The sequence below is a fragment of the Protopterus annectens genome, chromosome 3.part0, assembly GCF_019279795.1.
Source record: "Protopterus annectens isolate FY-2018-M chromosome 3.part0, PAN1.0, whole genome shotgun sequence".
NCBI classification, from domain to species: domain Eukaryota; kingdom Metazoa; phylum Chordata; order Ceratodontiformes; family Protopteridae; genus Protopterus; species Protopterus annectens.
The window spans coordinates 1,094,541,725-1,094,556,021 of NC_056731.1; the positions used below are offsets into that span (position 1 = coordinate 1,094,541,725).

The following is a 14,297-nucleotide window of genomic DNA, read 5'->3' on the forward strand; positions in this document are numbered from 1 at the left end:
TGTGAAGCTTACTTGATTTGCAAAACTTTTGGAAATGGTTCCATTTTTTACACTTGTGATATTGCTGACCAAATGCTAAGCACTTCTCTCTTTTAGACTCATAATTTGCACCACAATTGTGACAGATAACAATGAAGCTAGATTTCGGTTTTGCTAATTCATGCCTGAACTGCCCTGAGCTTGAACGCACTCCTTTCTTAGAACGTTCTGGAAACCCTGTAGCTGCCATATGCTAGGGCTTGCTTTGTTTGCCATATGTTGCATACTATCTATACTTGCAAATAAGCACAAACATACACACATGCACATATGCCAGAAAGTTATGCCAGTATTTGTAACTTTGTCCAATGCCTTTGTGCTTCTGAATTTAAACCTTTTGGGCTTCTTGAAATTATGCTACTGGACAAACTCGTAGTACGTTTGAATAACTGAACTTTGCAAAATAAACTTCTTGGGCACTTTATACTTTTGCAATACCGTTTTGAAAGGCTAAAATGCTAAAATCATTTATCATCACTCTGCTAAAGTCGTTTTAGCATCATTTTAAGAAACATTTCAACAACTTTACGATGCGACTGAATAACTCTCTGGCACTGTAATACTCTTGTAATGTCTTCTTTTGCAAGAAATCATTTCTTATCAATGTAAGAAACATATCAAATAACTACACAATGTGAATAAATCGAACATCTTTTGCCCAAAACTCAATAATACTTAGAAGTAATTCCACTTTGCGAATAACTCTTTACAGTTTGAGAAACACTCTGCAATGGCGGCACTTTGTGAACAGACACACCCAGCACAAGAAACATTTTGAAATGGCAATGCTTTCACTGTTTTTCATGAAATAGTTGCACTTTACACGCAACTCCTCTTTGAAATACATGCACAGTAATAAGCACACTCTGTAAGCACTTTTATACACTTTGAGATACTTCAAATAACTTCAGTTGTGCCCTTGATACAATACAAAGTCGTAGTTATGCCAAAACACAGCACTTTGCCAAAACACATGCAGTCGCCTTGCTTTAGTTCTGCTTAATATGCCCTTATTATATTTGTTTTGCTTGTTTAAGCCCTTTTCACGCCCAATGTACTTTTTTGTGCTCGTTTTACTCTAAACATGCACAGTTTTGCCTTAAACACACCCATTTTGCTCTAAACATGCTCGTTTCTGCTTTAAACATACTTCTTTTGCTTTACTGTTAACCGTTTCATCAAATACTTTTATTTTAAACATTTCCTTTAGTTAACAAACTTTTTGTGCTTTTCGCTTGCTTAATAATGTGGTTTGTGCCCTTGTAATGCCCCTTTTTGTCTTTTGCATCAAACAAACACAGTTTGTGTTACTCCTCATTAACTTTTACTCTTTCCTGGCTCTGTTTGTGCTCTTTTCTCTCAGTTTTACCCTTACTGTCGTCTCTGCACCTCATGGCTCTGAATATTATTCCCTTTAAACCTGGTTCTGACACCATGTCGCTGTCCTATCTAGGACACAATAGAAGAGTCTTCATGGGTTCTGTTCAAGCCGCTTTAGTTTATATAAACACATTAATATAGAAGATTACCGATATAACTTAAGTAACTTATATACAAATTAACAACTGTGATCTCGCATGCTGTCACCCTGGCTGCTCTTTCAAAATGGCACTAGGGATTGCACGTGCCTGAAATTTATGTGCGCACTTATAGGCTTGACATGCTTCTTAAAGACACAACATACACATCACTTGCACTCTGATCTGCAGTTTCCCAGCAAGATGGATGTAGATTTCACCATCTCTGTTCAAACAGAATTCAAATGCTACACTGTTAGATCTGACCAAAATCCTATCTTGGAAAGAAGCCTAGAGAATGGGTTTACTACACTGCTATAATCTTTTACATATTTATATGCAAATTTGAAAACAATAGAAATCAGCAAATCAAAGATGAAAAAGATCCTAGACAGGCTCCTTCATCAAAGTAAATCTGAGTCCTTGAGGATCCAGATGAAAAGATATTCCGGCCTTGATGTGTTTTACGGAAAGTCACAATCTTCATTCCCTCTTAAGTGGTTCTGTAAGAAAAACCCAGTGCTTCAGGATGGGAACTTGGTAACCTGTGAGATCAACTATATAACTCTGCATAGTTGGTGGTTTAAATTTGTCAATATTCTCTGCACAGGGAATGTCCACTTCTCAAAAGTATAGCAATCTCAGAAATTATTTTATAAGTACAGGGAGGTGCAAAAGGTGCTCTGCTACCCCCAGAAAACTTAAATTTATATGTTCAGTTAGCATTTCTGATCCAGTATGGATTCCGACACAAAGGTTGCTGAAAATCCTTAACTCCTTTCAGGCTACAAGTACACTGGCACTGCTTATTTTCCAGGGATCACTCGAAGGCCTTCCGTACAGTTGGATAGGCATGCCCGACAGATTAGAAGTAGACAAGAACCCAACAGCATGAAACAATTCTCCCAGAGGTAAAATAACAAAACATGAATTGTAACTTCAGACAAAAAGGACATCTTTTCTGTTGGGCATTTGTTGTTCCAAAAAGGAACATTACGTGATGGAACAATGTCAGATTTCTCTATACTGATGGGATGATCCTTAGACATATGAAAAACATGGAAATTCTCTTCATATGGACAGCAAGAAATAATTAATAGGAAAAAGAAATACCTAGCCAGAAAAAAAAAAAAAACAATATGTGAGTATACAAATCTATGAGAAGTTGAAAAAAGATGGCAACGTTGACCACAAAACTTCAAATTCATAATAACACAATTAACAAACAAACAAACAAAAAACACACACATTAAACCTGTAGGTGAGAAATCTGCAAAAAAAAAAAAAACATGTTGCCCCTTATGTGGGGGTTTCACCCTCATCTGGTTACATATCTGCTCTAATTTTTAATTTCTTCATTTTTGACAATTTCTTGCGGGTATTATTTTATTTATTTCTACTGCATATTTTAAGCTGTGTTACTTTACAAACTGGTTTAACTTGATGAGCTTCACTGTCTATTTACCTGTTTTTCATCTTTTTATAGTAAATGCATAGCAGATTAACACTTGAGTATATCATTCCTCTGCCACCTCAAGATGTTACGTTTTGATGCCCTGCATGAGGGAAAAACTATACCTTTAACTCATACTGGGACATTCTTGTGCCAAAGATAAGGAGTAGACATATCCGGGGTCCTCAGTTTTTTCACCTTCATATAAACATAAGAGAATATTTGCAGAAAAAAATCATATTATGGCTACAAAATTATAAACCTACAATACCAGGGTATAAACTTATGAACATGTAACACCTATAACTGGATTTTCTGTCATGAACCAAAGATGGAGAGTCCCACACAATGAGAGAGGATGGGGATAGGTATATAAAAGAGTATTCATTTAAGAAGGACTCCTTGAAGTTCATTGGGGTATAGTCTGCCCTCATAACTCTATTACATCTCACTTTGAGACCATTCTGCATGGGTGAAACATTTAAACCCTAAGCAGTACCAAAAAAAATAACTATATGTGTGTGTGTGTGTATATATATATATATATATATACACACACACACACACACACACACACACACACACACACACACACACACACACACACACACACACACACCAGAGCTGGCAAGAGTTGTAAACTAAAAGTCAAGCTGTTTACATAAACATGTCTTCAACTGCTGAAGTGCCAGACAATGCCCTACTGGAAAGCAATCCAAATTACAATACTTAGTAATGGTATACTGATGACCAGGTGGCTATGGCACAAACATCTACCATGGATGTATTGAAAAACAAGAAATGGAACTACAAAGGCAGCACAACCCTTGTGGAATGACTAATGGTCTTTTGACCTCCTGATGAACATAATCCAGCAAAGCAGACAAGAGCCCATATAAACTACAGAAGTGAAACTCTATCCGATGGTGCAAGTCTAGTGTGTAGAGAAGGTGCCCTCTGTACTGTAAGCATCTATGAAAAAGACCAGGATGTGAACAGAAACCACTTTCAGAAGAAAATGAGGATTCATCCAGAGGGGCACCTAATCTTTGTGGAAAATAAGAAAAATCTTGAAACATATTACAACTTACAGCACAAATTGATAAATACAATTCAACGGAAAGTAGTACAAGACAACTTAAACCAAGTAAACATAAACCAGAAATGCAGAACCTCCAGCAGGAACTGCTTAACAAACTTATGCCGTGTTATGGTTTTCTCGTGCTCCAAACCATGGTACACTATGAAACATACATCGCAAATGTGGAATAAATACAGCCAGAATCAAATACTCACCCTGAGAAAGTTTAGGCAACTCACACATTAGAGACAGAGGAGAAATATGGCATTTGATGATCTAAACTTGGAACCTTTTCTGCTTGACACCATATATTTAAGCCTAATGGATGGCCTCTTGGCATCCTCTAATACCTTTAAAGACACAGTGAAACTGTCAAGACTACGTAGCAGACGTTTTTGTTTTTGTGTGTGTGAGAGAAGTAACCATCTTCACAAAGTACTGAAGCTCCCAGCATATGAAAAGCAGACCTCTCAGAAGGGGTTAAGATTCAAATGGTCTAGAACCAGGCTCTTCTGGGACACCATAATAATGGGTCTTGGACTTTTTATCAGAAACTTTGTCAGCAGATGAGAGATTAAAAGAACCACAATGAAAGCGTATAAAGCCTGGCTACCTCTCTACAAAGAGTACATCTACAACACACTTACCTCTGGAATGGCCAAAACTTGGGAAGTACAGCAGTTTCTTTAACCTCTAAAGGCCAAAACTTGGAAGCACAGCAGTTTCTTTAACCTCTAAAGTGCCTCATCTCTTAAACAGAAAGTATGGTTATGTATGGAAACTTACCATAACAGTAGATGTTCAAATGATCACTGCTGCAATAGCCTTAGCTATACGGGTTATATTCTGCACAGGATATAACAACTGGATAGTTTCCAAAAGCTTAAGATTACCTTCCGATCACCCAGACCACTGGCAGCTAGAGCAGACCTGTAGAAAATCAATGGTTTGGGTACCAAGCCCTTCAGGGCTTTCAAGCCAACTGAAACAGGAAGGCTAGAGCCCTAAAAGAGGATAAACCTATGTTATATACTTACTGGAATGCTAGATTTCTCTGGTTTCTGTCTGGACAATGGAACAACAGGACTGGTGCTTTTGCTGGCCTCTAGTGATGCCAATGAACTTCTTACAAGCTTGAGCTCCTTCCAACCCACAATCCATCCCAGATCTGAATCCGTCAGATCAAGTACGTCCTCCTTACTGATTACTAGCCCTAATCACATAAACATAACATTTCACATACTCCAAATTATCCCACAGGCCTCTCAGAAGGACAATTTCAAGGTGGATGGTGGGTAGTTTGTTTCAATGTCCAGACACAGACCAGAGAAATATAATGTTCCAGTAAGTACATAACTTACGTATTTCTCAGGTTTTGTCCAGACAATGGATGAGCAGGAGAGAATCTCAAGCTAATACAGGCAGCCTACCCCAGTAACCCTTTCAACATGGTTGTTCCAAATGAAACCCTTAAAAAAGTATGCAAGAAAGACTAAGTAACAGCTGCTGTGACATCCTGAAGTATAAGATGTCTGAGGAAAGCTGTAGACGTGGCTTGATAACACGCACCTGGAGGAACAGGCAGAATCTTGTCTGACTTGCTATAGCAGAATGAGAAAAAGTGGGTAATCCATTTTGCCAAAGTAATCTTGGAAATCTTGTGATGGGGCGGCCACGGTGGTGCAGTGGTTAGCATTGCCGCCTCACAGCCAGAGGTTCTCCAGTTCGATCCTCGGCTGGGGTGCCTTCTGTGCGGAGTCTGCATGTCCTCCCTGTGGTCGCGTGGGTTTCCTCCGGGTGCTCCGGTTTCCTCCCACATCCCAAAGACATGCTGCAGGTGGATTGGACACTCTAAATTGGCCCTAGGTGTGTGTGTGAGTGTGCCTTCTGTGGAAGGTTGGGCGCCGGGCTGGCAACTCGACACCGTAAAAAACTCCACTGCCATTCAAGGTGATCCGCTGTGGCGACCCCTAACCGGGAAAAGCCGAAAGAAGAAGAAGAATCTTGGAAATCTTGTGATCCAGTTTAACCAGTGAAAAGCTAACAAAAAGATGCTCATCTTTTCTCAGTGTTTTAGTACGATTCAAGTAAAACATAGTTGACTGTGAACATCTAGGCAATGTAATAGGTACTCCCTTTTATTTCAGTACTTGGGGAAAAATACAGGTAAATGAATACACAGGTTCAAACAGGTCTGCAATGCCACTTTAGGTAGAAAGGACAGTTTAGTTCTAAAACCAACTCTATCCTAATGGAAAACAATATATGCAAATTGTGAAGATTAGGCCTGGAGCTTGAAAAACGGACTTTCCAAACTAAAAGCTAACAAAAAGCCATCTTCCAGGAGAGAAATCTAACATCTGTAGAGACAGCAAGGTCAAAAGGAGGTCTCATCAAGGATTCTAACATGAAATTCTGATCCCAAGCTAGAGCTGGTCAGGCTAAGGGGGAGGTGTCCTCAAATGAAAAATACCTTTAAGGAAGCTGTGCATGATCTATGTGCAATCAACAAATGACTCAGAAAAAATCATGAAAGGAAGAGATGGCTGCAAAACGAACTTTGACAGAAGAAAAACATGCCATTTTTTGTGTAATTCAGTCAAGAAGGTTAACATTTCCTCTAATAGAGCAGATGTAGGTGTAATGTTTCTTCTCTGGACATAGAAGAAAACCTTTTCCATTTACCCTTCTAAACTGTTTTGGTAGAGTTCTTCTGAGGGGCCTTAATGAGGTCCATCATGTCAGGGGTGGAACTGAAGGCCCCTGGCCGTCATGGGAGTCGGAAAAATTAAGCTATTAGACTGAGGAACTGACTGCCCAGGTGAGCATCACAGATGGATAAGCTAGTCAAGAAGGACCCTTTGAGAGGGGCATCTCTTTCTTAGGTGAGGCCACAGCATGGAAAAACAAGTCTGACTAAGCTAGAACAGTGCTATAAGAAAGAGCTTGGCCCTGAACTCTCAAAACAAAAAGACTGAAGCAAAGCTATTCCCATATCTTGACTATACTACTCACCACTTTGGCACTGAGAGATCAATTGCTGGAAAGCAGAATCTATTTAATTTGTCTGAAATCATGCTGAATGTCCCCAGTATGTGTGCTGCTATTAGAAACTGGTGTAAAGTCAATGTCCACTCCCATACTCTCTTGGCTTTTCTACACAGAGGATAGGATCAGGTTTTCTCCTTGCTTGTTGATGTATCATACTACTGTCATGTTATCTGACTGTATATCAACTTCACCCCAAGGGATTAAATCTTAAAATGCCTGCAGTGCTAGGAGGACTGTCCTCGTCTTGAGAACAATGATATGCAAGGAAACCACTTCTGTAATACCTGCCTAAAGGAAATGTGACAGGGGAAGATAAAAGTTTCACTTTCTACTTTTTTTTAACAGGAATTTACATAGAAGCAGACCGACTTTTGTCAGGCACATCACCCCGGGGGACAGGTATCCAAGTCTGGCTAAGCAAACAGGAATTCCCCACTCCTTCCCCAAAGGTTAATAACAGTGGTTCTCCCAGGACAGGTAAGGAGACTCCAACAGACAGAGAGGAAGTGTTTAACCCTCTCTGAGCATGGTGGCTGAAGGAAGTACAGCAGAAGAAACCAAAGTAGAAGATGAACAGTGTGAGGAACCAGCAATGGTCACAGCAGAGTCACCCATCTGCAGCTGAGGCAAATTTGTAGCCTGCTGAAGGGGCAATGGCTATCTGTGAATTTTATTCTTTGTGTGGCTGGAGCAAGGATGAACTGAGGAACTGGTAAGCAGTTTCACGGTAAAACCGAAAGTGAAGCCTGAAGCCCAGGTAACACTGACAACAGCAGCAGTCGGTAAAATAGGCAGTTGGTGTTTTTCACCTAAAAACACCATGAAAAGCACAACATACACTTACCCCAAACCCTAAAACTAATTTAACCACAGCTTTCATCAGAAAAATAAAAACAATGCACAATTTTAACAAGTTTTCACAGAAATGTAAAAAGTAGCCCTTCACAGTTTAAACTGAATGAAAAGTCAAGTAACAGTCCAATAAACAGCAGTTTATACCTTAATGTAACTTATTTCAGAGATGAAGTTAGGATTCTGTCATAAAATTAAAATGCAGAAGTTTTTTTTCCCCCAGAAGGGAACTTGTCTTGCAGTGGAGAAATACTAGTCAAGCATCAATCCTCGAAAGCCTGCACGAGGTGTGCTCTTCGGCAGCAGAAAATCTCTGAAGGCTAGGCACCCAAACCATGGATTTTCTACAAGTTTACTTGAGCTGCCAATGATCTGGGTACATGGAAGGGGCCCTTTAGCTCTGTCAGTTGGCAGGCTGTTATATCCTGTGTATGGTACAACTTGTCTAGCTAAGGCTACTGCATCAGTGATCCATATGAGAACCATCAAAGGAGAAAAAGTCCGCACTGCTGCTGAGCTTTATCCTGTAGCTCTAGGTTTGATCTTCTCAGCATCCATTTGCTATGTGACTCTGGGCTTTACAGGTCACTCATGTAAAGAAGCATCTGTGCCCGGGTTAAAAAATTTTTTTTGGAACTGAAGCACCAAATCAGGACTTGTGCTGCAGCTTAAGGTGCCCATGGAGACATCTGGCTCCCTTGAGATGTATGCCTTTATCAGTGGCCAACTGCAACAGTAATAAGATTTCTTAATAGAAGGAGTACTAATGCAATGCACATCGCACTGTTATGGCAGATACATTGCATCTTTTAATTGCCCAACTTCACTTAGTAAAGTTTGGATTTCAAGAGAGATACTGCAGCTTGCAAATCTAGTACACAGTCTCCAGCTCAAACTTTTGTGTGTGCAAACACTGGTTCCTGTTTCCCTGGATCAAGACAGTCCCAAATGAGAATTACAACCATACCACCAGTGTATCTGTTATAAGAGACTGTGTTAGTACTGAAAGAAAGTACAGGTACAGTATCGTAAGTAAAGTTACCATAACAGTAGATATTCAAGTGGGAGGGAGCGGCTACTGCAGCAGTGATCATTCAAACATTTACTGTTATGGCAAAGCTATATGGGTTATATCTTGCACAGGATATAACAGCCATCCAGCTTCCAAAGCTTTAGGGCACCTTCAATGAATTCAATCAATCAGCTCAAACTTTGTTGACTTAAAAAAAAAAAAAAAAACAGGTTTGGGCACCAAACTCTTAAGAGTTTTCATGCCAACAGAGAGGTGGAGCCTGAGCCCTAAAAAGACATTGCTAGGGACAACAAAAAAACAAATGTCCACATCCTGGCATTAAAAATGGTGATAGAGGGAGGGAGCGGCTACTGCAGCAGTGATCATTCAAACATTTACTGTTATGGCAAATTTACCTACACAGCTCGTCTATGTTCATCACACTGATCACTGCTGCAGCAGCCTAAGCTATATGGGTAAAGTACTATAAATCACAGCAACAGTGAGGTGTAAGGGGAAGAGTCCAGGAGAACTGTCCTATCAAACCTGACTTGGTCTTGGAAAAGGAACCTAGCTTGTAGTGTTGTAAAAGTATGTACAAAGGACCAAGTTGCTACTTTTAGAATGCTTCTAGCATCCAACCCTTTCCAAAAACCCACAGATGAAGTCAAGACTCAAGCAGCTTTGACCATGCCTAGAATAGTTTTCCCTTTTTTTTGTGGTGGAAATAACAAAAGGGAATGGCCTGAGGCAACAACAAACAACTTGGAAATGGTCTGCTCTGACACAGACTGTCCCTTTTTCTTACCTTCACAAGAAATGAACAACTGATTGGAAGTTTTAAAAAATTTTGCTCTGTCAAGATAGTACATGTGGATATTCAAGATATAAAGTATCCTTTCTCCCTCATTTATGGGTTCAGGGAAGAACACAACTAGATGAATGGCTTAAAGTAAACTCGGATACTAATTCAGGCATAAAAGAAGGATTAATTCTCCAATAAACTTTGTGTTTGTGGAAAATGTGATATGGTTGACCCAACATAAGAGCTTGCAATTCAGACATTCTACTTACAGAAGTCAGAGTAATCAGTAAAACTGTTTTCCCTGTTACGAATCATAAGTCAGCCAGAGAGTTGGTTCAAATGGAGCAACAATTAGATTCATTATCACAAAACTGAGATCTCAAGGAGGAGCCACCAGTTCTCTTATCAATATGGTTTCAAAAGCATTTTGACATGAGTCTGTCTTGAAACAGAGGCATCCATGGACAGACATGCAAAAATGGCCAACAAATGACTTCCATTCTAGTCTCACTCAAGCCACAGTCATCCAATACCCAGATGACTCTACTACCATCTGTACTGTCAACTCCCCACAAGAACTTCAGAAACTTATACAAGCAGCCCTTACCTCCACTGAATTATGGATGTCTAACAATTATTTAGCATTAAACCCCCAAAAAACTAAGCTAGTATTTTCACCCCTAAGAAATTAGACACAATTCACAATGACAATTTCTCCATTTACTCCCATGACAACACTTCTATTTAGGTAGTCACTCATACCAAACCTCTAGGTGTCACCATTGATGAGCTCCTAACCTTCAACATGCACATTCATAACAACATTAAAAAAGCACACCAGAAATTGGGCATGCTATATTGTCACAAAACTTACCCTCAACTACTCTTCCAAACTAGCCCTTGCCTCCTCCTTCCTGCTCCCCTCCTTTCTATATGGTGCCCCTCTCTTTACCAACATTCAGACTACCCTAAAATCCAAACTGCAATCATGCTATAATAAAATTGTAAAGTTTGTCACAAATGGACAGTACCTATCCCACCACTGCACCTCCCTTGGACAACTGAACTGGCTCTAACTACCTCATCACCTCACTTATATTCAACTAACCACTGCCCATAAACTAATTCACAACTCATCCAGGTGCCCAGCCCTTTCTAATCTATTTAAACTATGCCACCCAAATAGACCCTTCCAATCTGAAAATCAAATGCGTTTATAGGTCGAGATTCCCAAACTCACCGTTGGCCACTGGCTCAACTCCTTTTACACTGCTAAGCTATGGAACTCTCTCCCACTCTCACTTAGATTCACTAACAGCACTCTCATCTTTAAAAAGTCTCTAAAACTCTACCTCTACTCCCACTGGCAATGTCCTTGCACTAACTACCCCTCAACCCCCTACCTGACCTTTATCTTTTCCTACTCTTCACCCACCTCTGCTCTGTTCTTCCATTTACTCCTCCTGTTCCATCTCCTGTATATCCTTAACAGCTAATCCTCCTCTGTACCATTACACAAATGCACTGACAACTGATATTCTTAGCACCCTCAGTGTCTCTTCCTGTATAAACAATCTCCCTGTATACCTAGTAGCAAACGTCACTCAAGTATATTCCCCTTTTCTTGGTTTACCAAACTCCTAGGCAGTCAATCTGTTAGTATTGATATGTTTTTGTTAAACTGTATATAAGTCATTGCAACTCAATATTCTATCAACCCAAACCAGAACTGTTATCGTACATTTGTATCTCTTCTCATAGCATGTATTATACGATTAGTTTTTGCTTTAAGTAACTGTATGTATGTTACCTCTGTTGAACTTTGGCACTGTATCTTGTGCTTTAGCTAACTGTATATATACATCTCTGTGTATCTCTGTGGAGCATTTCTCCCCGGGCCTCCACTGAAAATGGGGCACTTTATGGCCCAGTGGACTTTCCCGGTAAACAAATGCAATAAAATAAAATAAATAAATAAAACGAACCTTGACAGAGGAGCAAGACAGGTCACTGGAATATAACACACAAATATTGTAAAAGCCCTGAATGGGTGCTAGTTATGTTGCTGGCACCAGCTAGAAAACTTTTTAAAATTTGCTTATGTATGAGTCTCACAGTAAGACGCTGTCCGGTTAGATACTCAGCTAGAGCGTCTTCTGCATGGAGACATGCGTGAATTGGCGTACCTTTGTTGAAGGTTGTGCATCAGGGCTGGTAACTCGGCACGTAAAAATCAACTACCAATCATTAGCGGACCGGAGTTCCGCTCTGGCAACCCCTAACCGGGAAAAGCCGAAAGACACAACAACATGATATTCTAGTAACAGATTTTCTTGCCTCTGTTAGTATCTGTTGCATGTTCTCAGTAAGCAGGTGCCTAAAATGTATTAAGACTCTATTATTCAGACAGTCAACTGAAGTTTCAGGTTGGGATGTATCAAACACCCCTGTTCTTGTGCAAGTAGATCCAGTCTGTGACAATTGTCCCTAGCTAATTCCAAAAGAAGGGAGAACCACTGTTACCTGGGCCAGAAGGGAGATACCATAAAGATCCTGGGAGAATTCTTTCTGAATCTTCATAAGTACCTTGGATATCAGTGGAAAAAGTGGAAAAGCATACAACAATATTCCTGTCCAAGGAAGAGAAAAGTATCTGTCTTCCGAGCCTTCTTGCATGGAATCCTGGAGAAGAATGATGCCAGCTGAATGTTCAGAGAGGAGGCAAAAAGATATACTTCAGGAACTCCCCACAGATGGAGCTTTGAATACCCCAGATCTTGTTTCCACTCATGAGGTTCTACCTTTGTCCTTCTCAGATTTTCTGACACACACGTTTGCTCTGAGGCAATGTAGGAAGCCTGCAGAGTGAGATTCTGTTGTAAAGCCATATTCCATACTACCATGGCTAGTCTGCATAGAGAGTAAGATCCAATCCCCCCTTGCTTGTTTATGTGCTACTGGGGAATTGTCTGTTACAACCTGAAGTGGTCCGGGGGACCAGAGGTGTTTCAGACTGCCTTGATAAGGGCAGCATCTCTTTCATATTTATGTGCCTGATCTGTCTTTGTTGCCCCAGATACCTTGCACTTTTTTTTATCCCTGTTGACACTACTCCTAAAAGAAAGTATGAGGTGTCTGTGGTGACTGACTGCTTTGCAGGGGTATGAGAGAGGGTGAGATCTAGATTCATGGATATTTGATGTCTCCACCAAGTGATTTGTCTTTTCATAAATCCCAGAACTAGAATAAGAAAAAATAACTGCTGTTGGTGTTTGGACCAAAGAGACTTCAGATACCAATGGAACTTTCTCATGTGGAATCTTGCCAGAGGTATCATGAAAATCACAGATGCCATGAGACCCAAAATCCTGAGGTATTCCTGACCGTGACTGAAGTTTGAGTGGAAAACCCCTGAAACTGATCTAAATGCAGATCTATTTTTTTTTTTTTTTTGCAGAAAACAAACTCTTTGTACTGAGGTGTCTAGCAGACTCTAAACACTAACTCCTGTGTGACTGAATAAAAAAAAATCTTTCGAATGTTCTCTTGGAATCCCAGCCTGTATAGGAGATCTCTCAACCAAGTAAGACAGTCCAGACACTTTGAAAAAGCCTCTGAAAAGATAAAGAAAGTCATCTAAATATTTATTTATTTATTGATCAACTGACATTTGTTTACAGGAAAGTCTAACTAGGCACTGGTGCCCTTTCTCTGCCAAGGCCCAGGAAGAACAGCTCCACGGTATCATATTTAATACAATCAATTTTTACAATAACACATTTTATAATGCAGTTTCATTGAATACATTGTATAATAGTCAGTATAATAAAATTTGCATTGATATTCACAAAATTAAATTTATAAGCCTTGTGCTGAGACTTTACAGATAGAGTGGTGTATAAGACAGGTAGGATTAATTTAAGAAAATACAACAGTGTGAAGTATTAGAGGAGATAATCAGGTCTGAGTGTTAACAGAGTAGTAGTGATGGGATAGTAATTTGGGTGTGCTATTTAGAAGTAGGTATAGTAACTTAAAAAGTAAAATAAAGTGAGGCATTAGAAGGGGATTAGCAGGTTAAGTGATTTAAAGCTTTAAAGAGAAGTACAAGAAAGGTGATGAAGGTTGTTGGAGACCCATGTCTGAAATGAGGACTAGGAACCAAGTTAGGCGGCAGAGTGGAAGTCTTTTAGCAATGGTTTGAAAAGATGAAGGTGTGTGATAGACCTGACTGATACAGGAATTTTACTTTCAGTTCTAGCTACACTATTGGAACACAGACTGACTCCAGAAGTCCTTTCTGATTTGTAGATGGTAAGCAGTTGTTTATTACTTGACCAGAGGAGACAATTTGGAAGACATTATTGAAGTAGTGGTATAATTGCTTGGTAACTGGCAGATGGGGCATGGATAATTTTATGGGTTAAGGTGAGCTGAGTATAAGATAGGTGATGAAAAAACTCAAGCCAGTTAAATGTTTTTACTGC

At 39.8% G+C, this 14,297-nt stretch overlaps 1 protein-coding gene across 5 annotated transcripts in view; it reads right to left on the minus strand.

Moving 5' to 3' along the window:
• The window catches only part of DROSHA (drosha ribonuclease III), a 3,547,421-nt gene that overhangs the window by 213,572 nt on the left and 3,319,552 nt on the right, over positions 1-14,297 (minus strand). For 3 of the 5 annotated variants that reach the window (XM_044065329.1, XM_044065330.1, XM_044065328.1), the window contains exon 32: positions 1,054-2,669. The exons of the other annotated variants lie outside the window; for them this stretch is intronic. In XM_044065329.1, the coding sequence (XP_043921264.1) occupies positions 2,363-2,669 (307 nt within the window). In that variant the 3' untranslated portion in view covers positions 1,054-2,362. Of the gene's footprint in view, positions 1-1,053; positions 2,670-14,297 lie in introns of those variants that run through there. 5 annotated transcript variants of the gene reach the window in all.